The following is a 24,528-nucleotide window of genomic DNA, read 5'->3' on the forward strand; positions in this document are numbered from 1 at the left end:
CTCTCTGTCTCACAAATAGGTCAGTGAACTTAACAACAACAAAGACAGAGGCAGAGTCGAGCCGGGCGGGACGGGCTGGGAGAGAGAAAGAGAGCACAGAGCTCTGGACCCGCAGGCCAGCTGCCAGCTTCCCGCCTGCAGCGCGCTTCTGCCCCCTTCCCTCTCCAGAGCCCCCGACACGCCCTGCTTGCAGTCCCTGCCAGCCGGTCCCAACTACTCACCACACACAGCCCATCACCAGGGTCACCTTTCGGAGGTACCTATTGTTATAGAAGTCCAGGACAGACGCCTTAGTCACCTTCTTTCTGGGCAGCTGGAGCTACAGGACAAGCAGGACCACCAGGGGCAAGGCCGAGACCCCGGCTTGCTCCCCACCCCCACAGGACCTCAAGGCCCTCTTGCCCCCCACCCCCGTCCCCCACAGTCCCAGCTTGGCCTCCGGCCTTCCACTGGCAGGGGTCGATTTCGCTGTCTCCATTCTCCTCAAACAGTGGACTGGGGACACCCTGTGGGCAGAGGTCCCACCTGAAAGGATGAGGAAGGAAAAGGCCCTTCCTGCAGCCCCTGTCCTGGCCCCACTCCGGGCCCGAGGCCTCTTACCTTGTCCAGCAGACTTAGGGGAATGGTCTTCTTGTTCACGCCAGCCGCGTAGCACAGTATCTGCTTCGCTTCCTCCAACTTCCCGTTCATCAACAGCCACCGTGGGGACTCCGGCAGGATCCTGCACGTACCACCTGCTCTTACCCATCCTTGCGAGATGCCCCCGAGACCTCCAACATGAGGCGACGTGGGTGTCGGAGGACTTGAAAGAGACCATCAACCTCGGGCGCCCCTGCCCCTTTCTGGAAGTCAGCCCTTCCCCTGCCCCGGCCACACACGGCCCCCCCTACTGCCCAGTGGCACCCCAGACACAGGCTGCCTCTGCCCTCCAGCGTCTTCCCCCTCGCCTACGTCTACAAACTCCCTACCTTCCGATCTCAGGCGTCAGCCGCGCCTGCCCAGGCACACTGAGGGCACTGTCCCCCACGCCCACAGCCTCTATTAGAGCCCCGCTCTCCTGGGTGGCATTTCCCTGCTCCCTCTCTGTCTCCTAACAGCTTGCAGAATATGGAGGGCAGGACCCCAGGGCCCAGCCCCTGCTTGAGTGAGTAGAGGTCCTCCCTGTCCCACCTCCTCCCTCGCCACATTGCCCACTGCCTTTGACCTCTGCATAACTCTGGTCCCTCAGTTCTTCCCGATCCTCCCGGGCTGTCAGAATCTCCACGGACGAACATTTATTAGGTGCCCTGGATTGTGCCTGATGCCCTTACATATATATATATATATATATATATATATATATATATATATCATCCGGTTTAATCCCTGCCCAGCCCTGGACCTAGTTTGATTATCCCCTTTTTATTCCCAGCCTCGAGGGGTAAGGACTCGCCCAAGGTCACAGAGGCAGAGTTAGTATGGACGTCAGTGCCCTGATTGGGCACTCTTTACAAACTGCGCCATCACTCCCTGCAGAGTCTCGCATCACCCTCCTCTCGAGGCCCTAGCCTGAATTCCACGGTCAGCAGTGTATACATGTGCCCACGACACTGGCGGCAGCTGCATTCTTATTAAATTTTTTTAATGTGTATTCATTTCTGAGAGAGAGAGAGAGAGAGAGAGCACAAGCGGGAGAGGAGCAGAGACGGAGAGAGGGAGAGGGAGACACAGAACCCGAAGCGGGCTCCAGGCTCTGAGCTGTCAGCACAGAGCCCGACGCGGGGCTCGAACTCACGAACTGTGAGACGGTGACCTGAGCCGAAGCCGAAAGAAAGCTTAACCGACAGAGCCACCCAGGCGCCCCAAGGCAGCCGCATTCTTTCTGCCTGCCCCTGCTCCTGCCCTCGCCTGGGGCCAGCCGGCAGTGCCCCTGACGTCCTTCTCCACTATAAGGCTGAGGAACTCTCCTAAAGAAAGTCACCCAACTGGGACTTCTTCAGAAAGATGGGAGATTGACCACATGCCCACTCTAAACAACAGGAATGAAAAAGGATAGCAATAGAGAGAGTGGGAGAGAAGACCGGTGGAAGAAAGACGTAAGAAATGCACATAGCTCAGAAGCTGAGGGGCTGGAAACGTCCGGTTCCTGGTGGTAAGACTCTCTTCCCGTCCCCAGGCTGCTGTCATCCCTTCAAACCTGGCGAAGGAGCCTGCTTTTGAGAAAGGGAGTCAGTCTGCCCTCCCACTCCTTGCCTGGAGCTTACTGACCCAGAAAAGCGGGAGCTGCCCTGTCCTCCCGCCAGTCATTTCCAGGAGAGCTAACTCGTGTCCCCTCAAGTCGGAGGGCCTCCACGAAACCAGAGATGGGGGAGCTCCCCCTCAGGAAGGAAGTCGGTGGGAGCCACCCACGATGGCAGGGCGGGGGCTGGGGGTGGTGAGAGTCTTTTTGACGAAGTGGACCCTGCTGTCTTGAAGTCACCCCACGTGCTAGGGTGAGGGGACCCCTGCAGAGAGAGCCCGGGGAGTGACCTGCCAGGGACAGGGTGTGGAGAGATCACAAAGACAGTGCCTAGAGCATGAGAGGACACGCGTGAGCCCCTGAGGCACCTGCATTTGAACATCTGCCCTACAGAGGACAATGACCATGAATACAGCCCCTGTTCTGCGCTTATCTCCTCAAATGGCCCCTCTCCTGCCTAGGATCTAGAAGATCACCGAGCAGGTAGACCGAGGAGAAAAGGCAAAGGTCAGAATACTAGCCTGAGCCGGCTAGCCACCGGGGAGAAGCTGCGAACTAGACGTGAGATCAGGTTTTAAACTGGCCTGGACTGGATTTTTTTCATGCCCGAAAGTGCGTCTGAGTGATCAAAATGAGACTGTTTTCTTAGAACTAAGACTGACCGTAAAGAGATGGAACCTGCCCAAGATAATGTCACGAGTCAGCGAAGGAACAGCTGACAGGGCGGGTCTGAAGAAAAATGGACCCCATTCAATGAGCCATCTGTTCACAGAATGTAGAACTAGGGAGGCAGCTACCAGAAGAAAGAGCTGAGAGTCCAGCGTCATGGCATCTGGGGAAGGAACTGGGGGGCTGAGGGGAGCTGAAATTGCCGACTTACTCTTCCCCACAGACCTTTTGGTTGTTACGTAGTCGTTAACCACACGCATCCGTCGCAGTAGTGACATTTCGAAGAAATGTTTCAAGGTCAAGCCGTGAAGCACCATTTCCTAGTTGCATGACAGAGTCACGCCATCTGGCATCAGCTGGGTCCCCACGGACACTTGGGCCTCCCGGTGACTGCCAAAGACGGTCTCCAGCACCTGCCGAATTTGGAAGGTCTCCAAGCCACCTACCCGGCCTCTCTCTTAACTGGTAACTCCTCTCACCATCCATGTTGGGTATGGCGCAGTGGGTAAAACGCAGAGGCTCCGGGGCCACACAGGCTGAGTCAAATCCCAAACCGCCACTCGGTAGCTATGTGGCCTAGGGCAAGTTACTTCCATTCTCTGAAGCCTCTGTTCTCCCCTCCCCGCCCCCTACCCCCCACGTCTTCAGCGCCCAAGAGACTCACACCCATCTTTCAGGGTCGTAAAGATTAAATGTGATGATTCCAAGGTGAGACCTGATCCTTCCTTCACAGTGAACTGCCTGGCCCTTAACCAGGTGATTTCAGTCTCTTCCTCTTCTATCTGCCTTCTCTTCCCTCCCTCCCCAATCACTTGTCCCTTCCTAGCTTCAGTCCCTCCGGTTCCTGTCTGTGATGCCCCACAAGTCAGCACATCACATACCCTCCCTGACTCTGTCTTTGCTGTCCAACCACGTTATCACTTTGCCCCTGCCCACCGCAGCCCAGCGCTGTGGAAGAGTCACCTCGTGGAAGGCTCCATTTTTCAGCCTCTCTTCAGTCCCTCAACCCCCTGCCACTTCACTGAGGCTACCTCCAGGCCACCAAGGCCAGTAGACTCTTCCCCAGCATCACCTTTCTTGCCTTCAACCTTGACCATGCTCGTCTTGAGCTCCTGCCTCTCAACGCTTTGCCTTCTGATTTCTCTGCTTCTCTGACATCTCTTTGAGGGTCTCCTCTGATGGGGGTTAAGGCTAGGGTTCCAGGCGCTCGGCCCTGGGCTCTTTCTCATTATTACATCCACATCCCATCCACTTTCTTCAAGGGAAAATCCCACCCACTCCACCCCTTCAAGGACCCCCCCGAAACCCTCAACTTCCAGCCCGTCAGACCCGTCACTGCGCGTGCCCTGTTTGCTCACCAGATATAGAAGATGAGGGGGAACACAGGTGCGCCACCCACCAGAAACAGCAGCCGCCAGTGGGGAAGGCTGTTGGCAAGCCCTGTCAGGAACATGACTCCCACAGAGAAAAAGCAGTGTTCCAGGATGATGGCATGGGACCGGTGCTCAGCCACTAGCCACTCAGTGGCTGTGCGGAGGCCAAGAGCACAAAATCATGGTCAGCTCAGTGTCCCCAGGGCTACCCCTGTACCCAGACTTCCGAGATGCCCCAGCCCTGCTCTGGACAGTTCAGCCTGGGTGAACGTTCTTCTGCCCTAGGTGGACGTACTAGATAGCCTCCGGTCCTTTCTCAGCCTGACTGCTCCCTCTGAACACATCCTGCCTGACCCCATGTGTCTGTCTCAGAGATGGCCCATTTCTGGGTACAAGTCCTCACACGTGGTCTGACACACAGTGAGGCGAGGAATCTGTGTCCTTGTGTTTGTTTTTAGTGCCTCGGGGCTTTGGCCACCCCGGCCTCGGGCCCTGGGGAGAATCTAGCTCCTTCTGATCCGCTCCAATGAGAGGAGGTCTCTGGCCGGGGACCCCTGAGCTCACTGGGCCACAGCAGCTGTAAGCTCGATGAGCATATGGGCACTTAGGGCTTTCGCATTCCACAGGCCAGGGATGAAATCCCAGCTCCTTCTCGTAACTGTTGTGTGGCCCTGAGCAAGTTGGTTACCTTCCTGAGGCTCAAGTATCCTTCTCAGTTAAAGGGATAATAGATGAGCGCCTACTGAACAGGGTGCTGTCATGACACGCTGTGACAGTATGTAACGGGGTTAGCAGCTCGCCTGGTCCTTGCAAAGGGCTCAATAAATGTAAGCCATGTAGGGGGGATGCGAGAGAGGTAAGGGGGGTAATGCGTGCGGTACGAGGGGCCTAGGGTGGAGGATGAGTCTGGAAGGGCGGTCTGCGGACATTGGCCCGCATCGCCACAGGCAGCTGGGAAGAACCTCTTCCCTCCACGGCCTGCCTGGATTGGGCCTCAACTCTACTCGTCCTGCAGAGTCCCTAAGTTCCCGCCAGCCCCGCGCCACCCCACGATCGCCCCGCCCCACGATCGCCCCGCCCCACGATCGCCCCGCCCTTCGGCCGGCCCCGCCCCTCCAGGCCCCGCCCTCTGCTCCCCACCCGCCCCGCCCCTCACAACACCTGCACGGCCAGGGCTCACCTAAAGACACGCTGCTGATGGTGTAGCCCACCAAGGCCTGGGACACGCCGAAGCGGAAGAACAGGTACTGGTGAAAGGTGTTGACGAAGGCTGTCCCGAAGCCGAAGACGATCAGCCCCAGCAGCGACATCAGGATGGTGGGGTAGCGGCCCAGCCTGCGGGCGGTGGAAGGGAGGCTGCGCCTAGCCTAGCGCGAGGGCCTCCCTGGCTCGCCCAGCACGACACCCAGGGCCAGGCCTTGAGTGTCCCTACCCTCTCCTTCCCCAGCTTGAGACTCTAGCTCTGAATGCACTCACTTGTCACTCATGAGTCCGAAGATGAGGGACCCGGTCAGGATGCCCGCGGTGAACATGGTCTGCATGCTCTCCGAGTTCTGCTCCTTGCCACACACCAAGTCAAACTGCGGGGTTTATACAGGACTGGCTACAGGTCTCCACCCAGGGCCAGCCTTCCGGGTCTAGAGACTACACCCCTCTACCCTGCCCCCAACCCCCAGCTGGGCCTTTAGGCAGAAGAGGCCTGGGTCAGGGACAGGCAACCGGGCCTGCAGCCGCGTGCCTCAGGTGTCACCTCTGCATTCTAGCCGGCACCTGGCAGACTCTGGGAGTGAGGCCTGGAGAGAGGGGACCAGAGGCCCAGGCCAAAATGGGGAAGAGGCCGAGAGGGAACTGAGCACAGACGGGAATCACTGAAGACCCTTTCCCAAGTACAGATATCAGGCCTCAGTCCAGAGATTCCAGTTGGGCAGGTCTGTGCGGTGAAGGGCCCAGCTTGCAGCTCGGGCTGAGAAAGCCTGTAGGAGGCGCCCGATGAAAGCTGCTTCTTCCCCGGGGTTCTCTATCTTGTGTGAGTTCAGAGGGCAGGGCCTCGACTACAGAAGCAGCTCCCGGGACAGATGGCAAGGCCTGCCGACTGACATTTGCCTCTGCACCCAAATCCCCTCCAGCTTCCCGGAGAAGACAGCTGAAGCCAGGGCTGGACAACAGGACCCTAAGGTTCTGCCCTCGCTCTGCCTCTGCAGGGTGACCTCGGGCCAATCACTTCCCCTCCCCGGGCCTCAGTTTCCCCACCTGCTCAATGAGGGTGAGGGCACATCTCTGGGCCTGTGGGTAGCTATAGACAACTCAGGAGAAGGCACACCTCATTGACCAGTGATCGCTTCTTGGTGTCAGGGTAGATCCACCCATCTTGGCATGACTCTGTGTGGTTGAGGCCAAACTGGATGATAGAATCCAGGTCCCAGGCTACGGGCAAGTACATGAGGCACGTCTGGAAACTTCCGTTGGGTTCTCGGGGCAGGGTCAGGTTCATCTGCTCAGCCTCTGTGAGGTTGGGGCCCACTGCTAGGATCCAGCTGGTATTACAATAGGGCTTCTGGGCTGTGAACACGAAGACGTCGGCAGAGATAAAGAAGGCCAACAGGATGTTGGGGATGAAAGTGAGGACCACCAGTCTCCGCTGGAATGTGCCGAACTCCCCCACCGCATCCAGGACATGGGCAAACTTGTCATCCTGGTTGGCTTCTGTGGCCCTCAGTCTGCGTAACAGCATCTCCAGAGAGCAGGAATTGGAGTGTTCTTGTGCCTCGCGCTGGTTCAAGTTCTTGGAAGGGTGGTGGGATCTGTGTTTCACCTTGCAGTTGCTTTCTCCTGACATCTGTTCCAAGAAAGGACGCCACTCAGGGACTGCTGCTACCACTTCCCAGACTGGAATGGGAGAGACTGGAATGGGAGCCACTGGTCAGAAATGGGCCTCTCTGTCTTGGAATAGTTTGGATTCGGCCTTGATGTTCTCTGTAGCTCCCTCCTTGGCTTATGAAGTTTCTCAGTCAACGTCATTTGTCCCCCATGAGCCCCACCCACCCCTGATTTTCAGTACACTGAGGGTTTTTTAAACATTTGAGAAAGTGTCACTTCTGTTGTCATGAGTAAGTTCTGAGAAGCCTTGGTCTCTCACAGCTTTCCCAAAACTGAAACTTTGTTGACACACACAGGGAGGCACTGACAGTCTTGCAAAAGTAGGAGAGGTCTCCAGGGACGGTTCCTTCAAAAACAAACAAACAACACCCCCTCCCCGCAACCCCCCCCCCATATCTGGACCAAGAGTTGCCAGGAAACTGGGGCCAAGGTAGGTGGCTGGAAGCCTTGACCACAGAGACAGGGAGCCAAGCCTGGGCACCAGCAACATAGAGCCAAACTGGAAAGGCAGGTAAGGGGAAGGCAGTGCGGGGCAGGGGCGGGGGGGGGGGGGTAGCAATTCTGACTGTAAGGAGATTTATTACCTTGGAACAGCAGCGAGGTGGGAAACGATGCTTAAAACTGTGTTGAGCTGAAATCCTCAGTGGAGCTGAAAGAGCTCCTGGGTTGGGCACCAGCAGAAGCAGAAAGAAGCCTTCTCTGTTAAGCCTGCACAGATTACAATCAAGCAAAGAGTTCAAAAAGAAAGATTACGAAAGTCGTGAGAAGGCAATCCATTCTGCGAGTCAACTGGACAACAGCTCCCGGCTGCAGGTGTCGGAATGGTCAGTTACACAGTATAGAGCCACTGTCATACACAGTTCTCAAAGCAATGAAAGTCGTAATTACAGGGTGAACCCACGACAAGAATTGACAAAAAGCAGACATTTTCGGAGGGCAGACGCTGAGCTTCTAAATGAAACAGAAACACTAAACGGAAGACTGCTGAGTCAGATTTGATGCAAAGAATTAGGGAACTGGGACATATAGCCAAAATGTGAAACAGAGGCCCAAAGACTCAAGAGATACAAGGTTTCCCATGCATGGAGACATAGAGAAGCAAAATCTCAAGAGAGAAAAGCAATGCATTTTCTAAAACTTGGAAAACATGAATCCATAGTCTCACGAAATAGTACGTCCCAAGCAGGATCAATAAAAAAGAAACCCACGGCTACGCACATTGCAATGAAGCTATAGAAGGCATCAGTGACAAAGGTCTTCGAAAACGTCTAGAGAGAAGACATATCGCTGACGAACGACCGGCGGTGGTCGCCTTCTGTTAAACAAACGTGGATAGGGGCGCCTGGGTGGCGCAGTCGGTTAAGCGTCCGACTTCAGCCAGGTCACGATCTCGCGGTCCGTGAGTTCGGGCCCCGCGTCGGGCTCTGGGCTGATGGCTCGGAGCCTGGAGCCTGTTTCGGATTCTGTGTCTCCCTCTCTCTCTGCCCTTCCCCCGTTCATGCTCTGTCTCTCTCTGTCCCAAAAATAAATAAAAAGTTGAAAAAAAAATTAAAAAAAAAAAAAGGTAAACATGTAAGCCAATCCAAATATTGATTGTATTAAATAATAAAGATCCTGTCCGTTTGTGAAATTTAAAAAAAAAAAAAAAACATGACAACACAATGGACAACAAGAAAATATGTCAGGAAGGGGACAATCAGAGCCAAAATATCCCTTTCTATTGTTTGGGATGTAGGACAGAGAAACCAAAAATTCAAATTTACATATGCATGATAAACTTTAAAGGACAACCACTCCAATGATATACCCAGAGAACAGTGGTGGGAAAAGGTGGATGAAAGGGGAAAACAAATACGAACCGTCAATCCAAAAGAAGTTAAGGAAAGAGGGAAAAAAACCACAAAAGGGTGGCAATCATTGAGACTGGAAAAATGAGACACAGTACATTGATTATCGCTAGTTTAAAAAGAGATGGTTGGATTGAGCCTTTTAAAAGTCAAATTCATACGCTGTTTTTCCAGAGGGTGACCAGTATTTTCCAATTCTCCCAGAACACACCCAGTTCACGTCTGTTGTGCTGGTATAATGACTCATAGTGTCCCCTTAACCCCTCATAAAAGTTTTGATTTGTATGACAATTTGGTCACCCCGAGAGAAGGCACGTGTAAAGCATAAGCAGGAAAGGTTGAGGGTAAGAGGATGGAAAAAGTTACATTAGGCAAACATTCATTTAAAAAAAGCTGATTTAGGGGCGCCTGGGTGGTTCAGTTTATTGAGTGACTGACTCTTGGTCTTGGCTCAGGTCACGATCTCATGATTTGTGAGTTTCAGCCGCGCATCAGGCTCTGTGCTGAGTGTGAAGACTGCTTAGGATTCTCTCTCTCTCTCTCTCTCCCCCCACCCCGCCTCCGTCTCCCAGTTGCACTCTCTCTCTCTCAAATAAAATGAAAGAAAGAAACAAAGAAAGCTGACTTAGCTACATTACTATCAGACAAAATAAAAAGATAACGCATCATTTGGAATAGAGGGATTCCTTATCTAAAGATAAAAGTTCAGTATACCACAAGCGTGAATTTTAAATATATATGAACCTAACAAATGTCTTCAAATATGGAAAGCAATAATTGGTATAACAGGAGAAATTGACCGCTCATCAATATCATGATGAGAAATTTCAATGCACCTTTTGTTTTATAAGTTTATTTATTTATTTATTTTTTTGCTTATTTTGAGAGAGAGAGAGAGAGAGAGCACACGTGAGTGGGGGAGGGGGGCAGAAGGAGGAAGAAGACAGAATCCTAAGCAGTCTCCGTGTCAGTACAGAGCCCAACCCAGGGCTCGATCCCACAAAAGGTGAGATCATGACCCGAGCTGAAATCGAAAGTCGGATGCTAAGCCACTCAGGCACCCCTTCAAGGGGTCAAATATACAAAAACTTAGTAAAGATATAGATTGTTTGAATCGCACAATTAATGAGATTTTTCTAATGGCCATTTGTGAAAGTCTGCATCTAACCACTAGAGAATACCCGTTTTTCTCATGCCTCCTGGGAGCATTTGCAAAACTTTATCATGTACTAGGCAATAAAGCAAGCCTCAACAAATGTCAAAGAATAGTCAAAAATTGTCTTGTGACTACCACACAATTAAATTAGAAGTCACTAACAAACAGCTTAATGGCTTAATTTAGAATTCTTGTATATTTTGGGGGGTGCACGGGTGGCTCAGTCATTTGAGCATCTGACCCTTTTATTTTTAAAAAAATTTTTAAATGTTTATTTATTTTTGAGAGAGAGACAGAGACAGAGTGTGAGCGGGGAAGGGCCAGAGAGAGAGGGAAACACAGAATCAGAAGCAGGCTCCAGGCTCTGAGCTGTCAGCACAGAGCCCGACGCGGGGCTCAAACTCACAAACCGTGAGACCATGACCTGAGCCGAAGTCGGCCACTTAACTGACTAACCACCCACGCGCCCCAAGCATCTGACTGTTGATTTCAGCTCAGCTCATGACCCCAGGGTCGTGGGATTGAGCCCCACACCAGGCTCTGAACTGGGGGCATGAAGCCTGCTTGAGATTTTTCTCTCACTCTCCCTCGGCTTCTCCCTCGCTAATGCATGTGCTGGGGCGTGCTCGCTCTCTCTCTCTCTCTCTCTCTCTCAAAAAATAAAAATAAAAAAATAAAAGAATTCTTGTATATTTTCCATACATTTGTAATACAGTTGTAGTTACTTGTCAGAATCTGCCTTCTATCCTGGGACTTCTTGGTCTCCTAAATGATTTTTTTTTTTTTTAATTTACGTATGTTAAGCTTCACTCTTTGCTCTTTAAAGTCCTATGGGTTTTGACAAATGCACAGGGTCATGTGCCCACCATGACACCATAGAGTATCATGCCAAAATTTCACTGCCCTAAAAAAATTCCCGTGTTCTACCTATTAAATCCCTTTCCCGCCTCTCACACCCCTGGCAACCACTGACCTTTTTACTGTATATCTTACCTTTCCAGAATGCCAGACAGCTGGAATCATAGAGTATGTAGCTTTTCCAACTGGCTTCTGTCACTTAGCAATATGCACTTTAAGGGTCATCCATAAATTTTCATAGCTTGATAGCTCTTTTTTTTTTTTTTTTTAATTTTTTAATGTTTATTTTTGAGAGAGAGAGACAGAGCGTGCGCGGGAGAAGGGCAGAGAAAGAGAGACACAGAATCTGGAGCAGGCTCCAGGCTCCCAGCTGTCAGCCCAGAGCCTGACGCAGGGCTGGGGCTCGAACTCACAAGCCGGGAGATCAGGACCTGAAGCGAAGTCGGATGCTTAACCGACTGAGCCACCCAGGTGCCCCATAGCTTTTTTTTTTTTTTTTTTTTTTTTTTTTAAATCACTGAGTTATATTCTGCTATATCTACTTACCACGGTTTGTCTCACCATTCACTTATTGAAGGACATCTTGGCGGTTCCAGTGTTTGGCAATTGTGACTAAAGCTGCTATAAATATTCGCATGCAGGTTTTTGTGTGAATACAGCTTTCAGATCGGTTGGGTAAATACCTAAGAACACGGGTCAGTGGCTGCACCAGTTTGTACTCCCACCAGCAAGGAACGAAAATGCTTGTTTGCCGGCATCCTTGCCAGAAATTGGTGTTGTCAGTGTTTCGGATTTTAGCCACTCTAATAGATGTGTAATGTTACCCCATTCTTTTCAACTGTGAGGGGCGCCTGGGTGGCTCAGTCGGTCTGACTTCAGCTCAGGTCACGATCTCATGGCTCCTGAATTCTAGCCCCGCGTCGGGCTCTGTGCTGACAGCTCGGAGCCTGGAGCCTGCTTCGGACTCTGTCTCCCCCTCTCTCTGGCCCTCTGCCTCTCAAAAGTAAATAAACATTAATTCTTTTAAACGGTGGTTCCCTAATGACAAATAATGTTGTGTATCTTTTCATGTTTATTTGCCCTCCGTATACCTTCTTTGGGGGATTATCACTTCAGATTTTTTGCTCATTTTTAAATTGGGGTATTTGTTTTCTTATTCTTGAGTTATGAATTTTTTGTATATTTTGGATACAAGCCTTTTTATTAGGTATGTGTTTTTGCAAATATCTTTTCCAGTCCGTGGCTTGCCTCTTTATTCCCTTAACAGCATCCTTTGTAGAGCCGAAGTTTTTAATTTTAATAAAGTCCAACTTACCAATTTTTTTCTTTCATAGATTCTGTTTTCAGTATTGTACCTAAAAACTCATTGCCTGGGGCGCCTGGGTGGTGCCGTTGGTTAAGTGTCCGACTCTTGATTTCAGCTCAGGTTATGATCTCAGGGTTTGTGAGTTCGAGCCCCATGTTGGGCTCTGTGCTGACAGTGTGGGGCCTGCTTGGGATTCTCTCTCTCTCCTCTCTCTCTGCCCCTACCCTACTTGCTCTCTCTCTCTCAAAATAAATAAACTTAAAAACCTTTTTTAAAAATCATTGCCAAACCTAAGATCACCTAGATTTTCTTCTTCGTTTTCTTCTAGAAGATTTATAGTTTTGTGTTTTACATTTAGGCCTATGATCCACTGAGTTCATTTTTGTAAAGGGTGTAAAATCTATATTTAAGGGTTTTTGCTTTGTTTTGTTTTGTTTTGTTTTGTTTTGTTTTGAGAGAGACAGAGACAGTGTGAGTGAGGGAGGGGCAGAGAAGGGGAGAGAGATTCCCAAGCAGGTTCTGCACTGTCAGCACAGAGCCTGATGTGGGGCTCAAACCTATGAAACTGTGAGATCGTGACCTGAGCCAAAATGGAGTTGGGGGGTGCCTGGGTGGCTCAGTTGGTTAAGCATCTGAATTCGGCTCAGGTCATGATCTCACGGATTGTGGGTTTGAGCCCCGCATCGGGCTCTGCACTGACAGCTCAGAGCCTGGAGCCTGCTTCAGATTCTGTGTCTCCCTCTTCTCTGCCCTAATCCATTAGCATCCTGTCTCTGTCTCTCTCAAAAATAAATAAACATTAAAAAAATAATAATAAAAATAAATAAAAATTTAAAAAGATTTTATTTTTAAGTAATCTCTACACCCAATGCGGAGCTCGAACTTACAACCCCAAAATCAAGAGTCACATGTTCCACTGACCATGCCCGCCAAGCACCCTTAACCTGCTGCATTTTTTGTTGTGATTTGTATTGAACCCTTAGGTCAAGTTGGGAAGAATCGACATCTTTTTTTTTTAATGTAATTTTTTTTAAATGTTTATTTGTTTTTGAGACAGAGGGAGACAGAGCATGAGTAGGAGAGGGGCAGAGAGCAAAGGAGACACAGAATCTGAAACAGGTTCCAGGCTCTGAGCTGTCAGCACAGAGCTGGACCCGGGGCTCGAACCCACAAACCGTGAGATCATGACCTGGGCCCAAGTCAGACGCTCAACCGACTGAGCCACCCAGGCACCCCAGAAACTGACATCTTAATAACAATATTGGGTCTTCTAATCCATGAACATGGAATATCTAAATCTATATCTCTCTATATATTTTAAAATGTTTATTTATTTTTGAGAGAGTGCAAGTCGGGGAGGGGTAGAGAGAAGGTGGACAGAGGATCTAAAGCAAGCTCGGTGCTGACAGGATGACAGCAGTGAGGCTGATGTGGGGCTCAAACTTACGGACCACGAGCTCATGACCTGAGATGAAGCTGGACGCTCAACCGAGTCACCCAGGTGTGCTTATCTATATATTTTTTTAAGTCCTATAAATATATATATGATATATATGATTTAAAAAACATATATATATGATTTTAAAAACTTGCGAATACTTCAGAAGTCAAAGAAGATGTCATAATGGAAATTTTAAAATATTTACAAATGAGTCATAATGAGTGATAACTTATTAAAACTTGTGGGTGGTATAAAAGACGGTCCTCTGTGGGATTTTCTATTGAAAATCAGAAGACTGAAAATAAACAAAATGCCCATCATAAAGAGAAAAGAATAAATCCAAATAAGTAAAGGAAGGAGGTAATACAGTTAAGACAGAGATAAATAGAAATAAAGAATATAATAAGAAATGGGGCACGTGGGTGGCTCAGTCGGTTAAGTGTCTGACTCTTGGTTTGGGCCCAGGTCATGATCTCACGGTTTTGTGGGTTCGAGCCCTCCATCGGGCTCCGTGTTGGCCGCATGGAGCTTGCTTGGGATTCTCTCTCTCTCTCTCTCTCTCTCTCTCTGTTTCTATCTCTGTCCCTCCCCCACTCACGCTGTCTCTGTCTCTCTCAAAGTAAATAAATAAACTTAAAAAATACACATATATATAATAAGAGAATCAATAAAGTCCAAAATTGGTTCTTTATGTAGATGAGTAAGTTAGACAATTAAATAAAAATTAAAAACCAGAAAGTACAATAGAGCTTTTACATATGAAAGAAAAAGGAATATAAAGGTACAGCAAGATTAAAAATATTAGCCAAATGCTAATATCAACTTTATGTCAATGAATTTGAAACTTCGATGAATTAAATTCCTAAAACAAAAGGAATCCAATGGACTCCAGAATACATAGAAAGGCTTGCAAGTTCTACAATGATGGAAGAAATGAAAGCAGAAGCTAAGAATCTTTTCACAAAGAAAACACTAGACCTAAAATGTTTTTCAGAAGGTCTACCAAACATTTATGAAACAGATCATTCCAGTTTTTGTTTTTTTGGTTTTTTTCTTTCAGGAACTAAATAGAGAGATCATTCTAGCTTCAGTAACAAAACTAGAAAACTACAGTACAACAGTGGAAATTTTAGATCCATTTCACTCCTAAAAATAAATGTAAAAACTCTAAGTACAATGTTAATAAATCAAATTCGATAGTGTATAAATAGGGAAAATATACCATGATCAAGTGACTTTCAAACGAGGAATGCAAAGGGGCGCCTGGGTGGCTCAGTCAGTGAAGCGTCTGACTTTGGCTCAGGTCACGATCTTATGGTTCGTGGGTTTGAGCCCCACGTTGAGTTCTGTGCTGACAGTTCAGAGCCTGGAGCCTGCTTTGCATTCTGTGTCTCCTTCTCTCTCTATCCCTCCCCTGCTTGTGTCTGTCTCTGTCTCTCAAAAATAAGTAAATGTTAAAAAAAAAGAAACTTAAACTGGGAATGCAAAGATGGTTTTATTATTAGAAAATACATAAATACTTATACTTAATAGATTAAAAGAGAAAAGCCATATGATCATGTTTAGAGACACAGAAAATGCATTTGATAAAATTCAATGCTAATTCATGATTTTTTTTAAATCCTAGGCAAAAATTGGATTTTTTTTAATCCAATAAAGAGAATCTACCCTCCTTCCCAAAAATATCCCAAAGGGGAAGCTTTAGAATTATTCCCTTTAAAAATTAAAGGGAAGACAAAAGTGTCCACAATCACCCATTCAATATGGTGCTGACAGCCCTAGCCAGGGCAATCAGATAAAGAGAAATTGAAAGCATAAAGATTAGAAAGAAGAAAATAAAACCCCATAGAATCTATAAATAATTAGAAACAAAAGGAGAAATTAGCAAGCTAGCTGAGTATAATGTGAATATGCAAAAGTCAGTTACGGGCGGGCACCTGGGTGTCTCAGTCAGTTAAGAGTCCAACTCTTGGTTTGGGCACAGGTCGTGATCTCACGGTTCGTGAGATTGAGTCCCGGGTTGGGCTCTGTGCCGATGGCATGGAGCCTGCCTGGGATTCTCTCTCTCGCTCTCTGCCTCTTTCCCTCTCTCAAAATAAATAACCATTTTTTTAAAAAAGTCAATTAATTACATGTCTGTAAACCCCAAACCATTAAATTTGTAAAAATCTACCATTTTAATGGGAAAATGTTCAAATTCACTTGACATTAGAGAAATGCAAATTACAATAATACTAAGATAACATTTTTTACCTATCAGATTGGCAAAAATTAAACATTATGACGACGCATTTTGTCAGTGAGGCCGTGAGGAAACAAATTCCCGTTGCTGATGGGAATGCAAACTGGGACAAGCCTTCTGCAGGATAATTTGGCAACTCCTACTATTGACCCAGCAACCCAGCCACGCTGAGTTGCTTAAATCTCGCATGTTCTTCTAGGACCTGCGTGTGTGACTGGTCCTCAGCTGGCTTCTGGGAGCTGAGTCCTGGGCTACAAACTGATAAGAGTATTTTACATGCTTGGAACTTTGAACCACCTTGCACCAGCCTGTCTACGTGTCTTGTGCCTTATAGGGAACATACCCTTCCTTCCTAAGGGCTGAAATTGAGTAATGAAGTTTCAGTAACTACAATCAATCATGAAGGTGCTGTGTGCCTCTGTGACCAACCCCCAGTAAAAACCTCAGTTCTCAAGCTCAAGGAAGTTTTTCTGCAGAAAAGACTTATGTTGCCACTGTTCATTGCTGGGGGAGTAAGGACATCGTGTGTAATTCTGCTGGAAGAGTACTGTTGGAAGCCGGTGCCTGGTTGCCCCAGCCTGCGCCCCATGCATCTTTCCCCTTTACCGACCTTGCTTTGTATCTCTTTGCCGTAATCATTTTAGCTGTGAGTATAACAATTTCCGAGGCCTATGAGTGCAGGAAATCACAGAACTGGGGGTGGTCTTAGAGACCACCGACACTTGATGGAACTACAGATGCACTTACTTTTTGACTCGGCAATCCCACTTCTAGGAATTTACTCTGCAGATACACTTCTGACGGTAAGAAAATACATAGGTGCGAGATTACTCACTGCAGCTTTGATGGTATTGCGAAATATTGGGAACAACATTGATGTCCATACGTAGGAGAGTGGTTGAATAAATGATGGTGTATCTGCCCAGTGGAATATTATGCAGCTGTAAAAAAGAATGAGGAAACTTTCTATGAACTCATGGAATGATTTCCAGGCCATACTGGTCAGCAAAAAAAGCAATGTGCTCAAGAATATGTATTGTATGCTACCCTTTTATAATAAACGGAGATATAAGGTGATATAAGGTGTATGCTCATTTGTGGGGGGAAAAAAATACAGGGCAGGTAAGTCGCAAGCTAATGAGATTGTGTATCTATGAGAGTGAACAGATGGAAACAGGTGAAGGGGCTGAAGGGAAGAGGGGGAGGGACACTTCTCTAAGTATAGCTTTTTTTTTTAACAAAAGGAAAGTAGATACATTATTGTCGTTATTAATAACAGCTTATAATTGTAGTTTTTATAGTTTACAAACATTCTCATGTTCATTACATCATTTCCCCCCATCTTCCTTTGCCCACTTATTTTTCTCCAGAGAGCTTGTTGCCATCTGGTTTCCAGTTTGTATATTTATATAGCTATGTATGTATTTATTTATTTTAAAGTTTTAAATGTTATTGAAATCCAAGTTAGCTAACATATAGTGTACTGATGATTGCAGGAGTAGGATTTAGCAATTTATCACTTACATAGAACACCCCGTGCTCATCCCAACAAGTGCCCTCCTTAATGCCCATCCCCCAATTAGCCCATCCCCCCACCCAACACCTCTCCAGCAACCCTCAGTTTGTTCTCTGTGTTTAAGAGTCTCTTATAGTTTGCCTTCTTCTCTGTTCTTACTTTTCCCTCCTTTCCCCTATGTTCATGTGTTTTGTTTCTTAAATTCCACATATGAGTGAAAATATATGGTATCTGTCTTTCTCTGACTGACTCATTTCACTTAGCATAATACCCTCCAGTTCCATCCATGTTATTGCAAATGGCAAGATTTCATTCTTTTTCATTGCCGAGTAGTATTCCATCATATATATATATACTACATCTTCTTTATCCATTCATCAGTCGATGGACATTTGGGCTCTTTATATAACTTGGCTATTGTTGACAGTGCTGCTATAAACATTGGGGTGCATGTGCCCCTTTGAATCAGCATTTTTGTATCCTTTGGATAAATACATAGGAGTGCAATTGCTGGGTTGTAAGGTAGTTCTGTTTTTAACTTTTTGAGGAACTTCCATACTGTTTTCCAGAGTGGCTGCACCAGTTTGCATTCCCACCAGCAGTGCAAAAGTGTTCTCCTTTCTCTGTATCCTCACCAATCTAAGTATAGCTTTTAATATAATTCTGACCCTTAGAACCATAGCATGTTTCACATACAACCCCTCCTTAAATAAATAATTAATCAAAATCAATCAGGACATGGCAAAAATTCAAATGGCAAACCTAACTATTGTAAACATCATAACCACATTGAAGGGGATGGAGAAGAAAAGAATTAATCTACATAACTTTATGTCGATGATATTATAAAGCTGAAGATAAGGGGGCGCCTGGGTGGCGCAGTCGGTTAAGCGTCCGACTTCAGCTCAGGTCACGATCTTGCGGTCCGTGAGTTCGAGCCCTGCCTCAGGCTCTGGGCTGATGGCTCAGAGCCTGGAGCCTGCTTCTGATTCTGTGTCTCCTTCTCTCTCTTCCCCTCCCCCCTTCATGCTCTGTCTCTCTCTGTCTCAAAAATAAATAAATGTTAAAAAAAAATTAAAAAAAAATAAATAAAGCTGAAGATAAGAATTGTACAAAAATGTATTCTAGTTAGGGCATTTGTTTGTTACAGGGATATGAATTTGCAGTTCTGAAACTATGTATATACCGGAATTCAGCAAATAAGCAACTATATTATAGATAAGAAGAGCTAGCTTTCTCTTAGAGAAAAGAGTTACAACCAAGGACAAAGGAAGACTAGAATGAAGACCGATGATGTTGGACTAGACTCAGAGGCACCGGTATGAACCCATGACTTCAGATACATATTGATACATAAGAGATACGTTGGATATATGTTTTGTAGCCTTGCCCCTTGAGATGGCCTAGAGCAGTAACACCCTAGTAGCAATGATCACACTTAGTTCTTAGATCTTGGTTTCCAAGTAAAAGAATGAAAGTTCTTTGGAGAAGTGGTTGGTTCCAGGGCTGAAGCAGGAAAAGTGCAAGATGAGGGGGTATGCACTGTGCTACCAGAAAGTAAGGAAGTACCCCCGAAATGACAGGAGCACATCAAAAGGACACAGAAGCCATCCAGAAGAAGTCCCCAGTAGCCAAACCTCGGACAATGTTAGCAAAAAATAAATGACTGTAATAGATTATAACCCGTAGACTAAATATACCTGAGTCCATGGTAATACAATAGTTGAATTAACAGGAGAAAAGGGACAGTTCTTTCTTACTGTAGGATTTTACATTAATAATATCGAAGGAATGATGGAAATAGAAAATCACCACCATTGTAATTGTTGCAAGCAAGAAGCATTGAGGGCTGTATAAAACTATAGGATGAAAATAGGAGAAATAGGTATGTGCAGAGTTTCAAAGTATCTCCCCACCTGACACTTACCAACTACAAAGGGAAAATAATGACTTTATAATGAAGAAACTTGGTGGACACCACTTCAAACAAGTGATCGAAGTTAAAATCCCAGTAACGGGGCACGTTGACATCAGGTACCCCCTGATATCATGCACTAAGAAGGGTACATCTTCTTGCCCAAAATGCATAGCGCTAATACAGTCATGAGGAAACACCAAACAAATTTAGGGACATTCTACAAAATAGCTAGTTACAACTTTCCAAAAGTGTCAAAGCATGAAAGATGAAGCCCTAATTTTTTTCAGGTCGGAGGAGACTAGGAAGACAAATCAATGCAGTGTGGGATCAGCCCAACTCTAAGGGAAGGAGCCAGGAGCAGTCCAGTCACTTGCTGCCTTCCAGCCTAGAGGTTAGGGGGTGATGGATGCCAATGGCTCTATCCATTATGGCCTTCACAAGGCCTAGAATGAAGCCACCAACTTTTACTGGGTCAGGGTCCTTATCGGCTTTGGGCTCTTAATGTGGGTCAAGAGGAATAAAAGGAAATTATGAGAATATTCAGTGTGCCGCCTACAGCAGAAACTTGGTCAGAGCCCAACTTTTATGACACGATAAGCCAAATTCGTTTAAGATAGCAACTGGAAATGTATTCCATTTCCAGGCAGTCTGACTATCAGCAGCTACAAAACCAAGCTAACACTATGCAGCTCTCATTGGAATGATATCTCAGAAAAGGAGCAACATAAGCGATTATCATTAAACAACGTCGTAGGAAACTCCGGATTCTACTAAACCATGAATAGCATTTTTTAAAAACTTCTGTCTTGATAAAATCATTTACTTGTGACTTTTCAATTTTTTTGTGTTTTGTTTTGTTTTCTAAAGTTGCATCTTTGAGGGTGCCTGGGTGGCTCTGTTGGTCACGTATCCGACTTCGGCTCAGGTCATGATCTCACAGTTCATGAGGTCAAGCCCTGTGTCAGGCTCTGTGCTGACAGCTCAGAGCCTGGACCCTGCTTCAGATTCTGTCTCCCTCTCTCTCTGCCCCTCCCGCACTCACACTCTGTCCCTCTCTCAAAAATAAATAAACGTTAAAAAAAATAATAAATAAAATTGCATCTTTGGGGCGCCTGGCTGGCCGAGTAGGTAGAGCATGTGACTCTTGATCTTGAGGTCGTGAGTTCAAGCCCCACCTTGGGCATAGAGCTTATTTTTAAAAAGTAATAAAAATAAATAAATAAAATTGTATCTCCAACTCATTTTTTGCACAAATTTTTTTTTAAATTTTTTTTTCAACGTTTATTTATTTTTGGGACAGAGAGAGACAGAGCATGAAGGGGGGAGGGGCAGAGAGAGAGGGAGACACAGAATCGGAAACAGGCTCCAGGCTCTGAGCCATCAGCCCAGAGCCTGACGCGGGGCTCGAACTCACGGACCGCGAGATCGTGACCTGGCTGAAGTCGGACGCTTAACCGACTGCGCCACCCAGGTACCCCTTGCACAAATTTTAAAAATGGTTTCAAAAAGCCTCAACACAAAGAGTCTGCACATACCTAGGAACATAGAATATAACCAGGGATGGGGATTTTACCTTTGACTTCTTCAAGATACAATCAATCAGGAATAAAAACACAGCTCTGGAGGAGAGTATCTGTAGTGCATACCACTTTGACTTGAACATTTTTGCAGAATTAAAAAAACAAGCACCATCAGCATAACTTCCTCTTTGATTATATTCTGTGATAAAGGTACCATGGATAATGGATTAATCTGTGTTCTTACCTGTTGTTACCACTCTTTAATTGAATTAACTATCTCTGCTTCTTTAGAACTTACACAGTAGACTATCTTTTCTTTCCTTTTTTTTTTTAATGTTTTTTAAATTTTATTTTTGAGAGAGTGAGAGAGAGAGTGAGTGCATGTGAGCTATGGAGGGGCAGAGGTGGGGGAGGGGGCAGGGGATCCAAAGTGGGCTTATGACCATGAGCTCAGGCCATGATCATGACCTGAGCTGAAGTCGGACACTTAATAGATTGAGCCACCCAGGTGCCCCTAGACTATCTTTTCTACATCGTGAAGTATCCATCTGCTAATTGTGGAAGCTTTCTGTGGCTGGACTTTTCCTCCCTTAATTGTGTTCCCAAGAGTTTGTTCTCTTTCTTTCTTTTTTTAATCCCTCTTCCATGGGAAGAGTCTTCCTTAAGCCATACTGGGGGGCCATGCTGCTGAATCAGTGGGCACTTCTGTATTGATGTTGGCAACGTTTTTTTGTCATAGGACTATCAATGTTTACTGTAACTATCTGATTACTTATGCTTTTTTTAGTATAATAAGCTTCCCTGAAGATTCTCATATCCTGTACCATTTTGTACTGTATATTAAAATCTTTTAACCTCATTTTAAAAAGTATTTATTTAAATAAAAGCTGGTTGTAGACAGTGGCAAGGAAGTTTGTCCAGGTGACTGTTCAAGAATAAGTTTTTAAACCAAAGTTATTCTTTATTTAAAGAGTTAAGAGTTAATGTTTCAAGCATTATTGCCTTTTTCTTTTATAATTGCAAGGTAAAGAATATAAATTTTAAATGAAAAGTTTGGGCCAAATAAAATAATTCAGGGAGAGTGTATTTACTTTTTTCTTTTTTATAAGAGAGAGAGTGCAAGTCAGGGAGGGGCAGAGAGCAAAAGTCTTAAGCAGGCTACACGCTTGGTGTGGAGCCCAAGGTGGGCCTTGATCCCATGACGCTGGGATGGTGACCTGAGCCGAAATCAAGAGTTGATGTTCAACTGACTGAGCCACCCAGGTGCCACTGCATTTACTTTCAAAACTTAAGTATATCACTCAAAAATATGTCTGTGGTACCAGGTGGAATGTTGACCAAATGAAATAATTCTTTATTAATTCACAAATGAGTTTTATATATCACCTATGCATAAAATGAGAAATTAACCAAAGGACTGAAACAGTTATAGTTATAGGCTGGGGGAAAGCAGAGCATCCAGGGGACAATCTTAAACTTTGCTCTGTTTTTAGGGGAACTACTGTGTACTTCCAGGAGCAGAGAATATAATCAGAAACAGGAATGGTTTACTTATTGTCACTGATGTGTGGCACACAAGCTACACTATGCTGAATGATAAACCTGACCACTTAAAAATGAAAATCTTAAGACTCTTAAATACAGAGAACAAACCGAGGGTCGATGGAGCGTGGGGTGGGGAGGAGGGGGAAAATGGATGATGGGCATTGAGGAGGGCACTTGCTGGGATGAGCACTGGGTCTTGTATGGAAGCGATGAACCATGGGAATCTACCCCCAAAACCAACAGTACACTTCACACACTGTATGTTAGCCAATTTGACAATAAATTATATTTTAAAAATAAAAATAAAAAGTATTCTTTTCACCCAGAAACTGTATCAAAAGCTCCTGATATGTGTTCAAATCAGGGACTAGTACAATCCTTCATCCCTCGCAACCTTTTCTATCAGAACTGTCTTACTGTAAGTAACTCAAATGTGTCCAGTTAAACTTCAATGTATGACAAAGTTTTATGTATAGTCATTGCTTATTAATAATTGTCTAAGAAATGTCTAATCCAAAAGCACTAACCCAATACATAGGAGGTACTCTGAAAAAAAAAGAAAGGAAAGAAAATCTTAAAAAAGAAAAACAAAACAAAACAAAAAAACAAGCCACAACTGACAGAATGTACTTGAAAACACATATTGCTGGGGAAATAATTAGAATCAAAATCTATAAAGTACCTTACAAATCAATAATAAAAAGTCAAGAGAAAAATGGGCGAAAGACATGAATAGGCATTTCAAGAACAGATAATTCTGGTGGCCCACAAACGTATGAAGAAATGTTTAATCTCTTTAATAATGAGAGAAATGCAATTCAGGGCCATAATGAGATATTTACACTAGTTTGAGACTAGTGTAAGACTTAGGAAATCTGACAATATCAAGTGTTGGAGAGGGTCATCATTTCTGGCAGGATTATTCATTGTTCCGCTTTGAAAAACAATCTGGGATTGTCTTATACAGTTGAGTCTTTGCATACTTGATGACCCAGCAATTATGCTTCCAGGTGTATACTCTGGGGAAACATTTTTATGTATGATCCAGGAAATAAATACCGAAATGTTCATGACAACATCAAATAGAAAAAATAAAAGAGCATAAATGCCCATCAACAGAAGAATGGGTAAATGGAAGCATATTTATACCATGGAATACAATGCAGCAGTGAAAATGAATAAACTTTAGCTATATCCATTAAGACTTGACCATTTCTGGCTTCAAAGATGGAAGGGGACTAGGAGCCAAGCAGTGCGGACAGCCTGGAAAAGCTGGAAAAGTTGAGAAAACGAATCCTCCCCTAGAGCCTCCAGAAAGGAATGGGGCCCTACTGATGGCTTGATTTTAGCCCAGTACGACCCATTTTGGACTTCTGACCTCCAGAACTATAAGGTAACAAGTTTGTGTTAAGCCACTAAGTCTGTGATAGCTTGTTATAGCAGCTATCTGGAACTAATACAGTGTGTTTGTGTGTCAGGTTGGAGGGAGTGGAGGTGGAGAAAGGCTTCCCAGAGAGAATTTTGCTCTCCTCACAGAGACTGGGCTTTCAGGCATGGAGCCAGCTGTACTGGCCTTCCCCCATGGGGTCCCCTTCAGTGTCCCCCTCACGGGGCTCTGCCAGTCTGCGGGGCTCTGGAGCACCTGCTCCCTCAACTGATCCCACAGTTCCCTTGCCAGATGAACAGGCCCCAGGCAATTGGTTCTCAATATACAAAAGAGGAAACCGAGACCCAGAAAAAGGAGGTAAAGCCAGGAGCAGCACTGCATCTGAGGGCAGGAAATGACCAGATGCCACACCTGGGAACTCACACTTCCTGTGAGGGCAGCCTGTTCCTTCCACAGACTCGTCACAGCTGATCAGGCCCCTGCAGGCTCCTGTCCGCATCTGTGCTGAGAACGCAGCCCCACAATTGCCAGGTGTCATCATAATTGCCACCTTCCACCCCCACCCCACCCCACCCCACCCCCCAGCCGTCCCTCCTCCCCGGAGACAGGACCACAGTCAAAGCCAGGACCCACCTGACCACAATCCAGGCCTGGC

At 46.1% G+C, this 24,528-nt stretch overlaps 1 protein-coding gene and 1 pseudogene across 22 annotated transcripts in view; one reads left to right on the forward strand and one right to left on the reverse strand.

Annotated features, from left to right (window-relative positions):
* Nucleotides 1-24,528, reverse strand: part of SLC22A14 (solute carrier family 22 member 14) — a 31,830-nt gene extending 7,302 nt beyond the window's left edge. For 2 of the 22 annotated variants that reach the window (XM_045037864.1, XR_006585660.1), the window contains exons 1-8: nt 8,356-8,508; nt 7,722-7,845; nt 6,581-7,096; nt 5,737-5,840; nt 5,441-5,595; nt 4,246-4,414; nt 601-721; nt 222-319 (exon numbers count right to left, since the gene is read on the reverse strand). In XM_045037864.1, the coding sequence (XP_044893799.1) occupies nt 222-319; nt 601-721; nt 4,246-4,414; nt 5,441-5,595; nt 5,737-5,840; nt 6,581-7,096; nt 7,722-7,845; nt 8,356-8,357 (1,289 nt within the window). In that variant the 5' untranslated portion in view covers nt 8,358-8,508. Of the gene's footprint in view, nt 1-221; nt 320-600; nt 722-4,245; nt 4,415-5,440; nt 5,596-5,736; nt 5,841-6,580; nt 7,162-7,721; nt 7,846-8,355; nt 8,522-16,734; nt 16,929-20,994; nt 21,141-24,284; nt 24,425-24,506 lie in introns of those variants that run through there. The other 20 variants (XR_006585666.1, XR_006585665.1, XR_006585664.1 and 17 more) reach the window with 18 other exon arrangements.
* On the forward strand, nt 19,031-20,125 carry LOC109491662 (annotated as a pseudogene).

This window comes from Felis catus, chromosome C2, assembly GCF_018350175.1.
Source record: "Felis catus isolate Fca126 chromosome C2, F.catus_Fca126_mat1.0, whole genome shotgun sequence".
Taxonomy (NCBI): Eukaryota; Metazoa; Chordata; class Mammalia; order Carnivora; family Felidae; genus Felis; species Felis catus.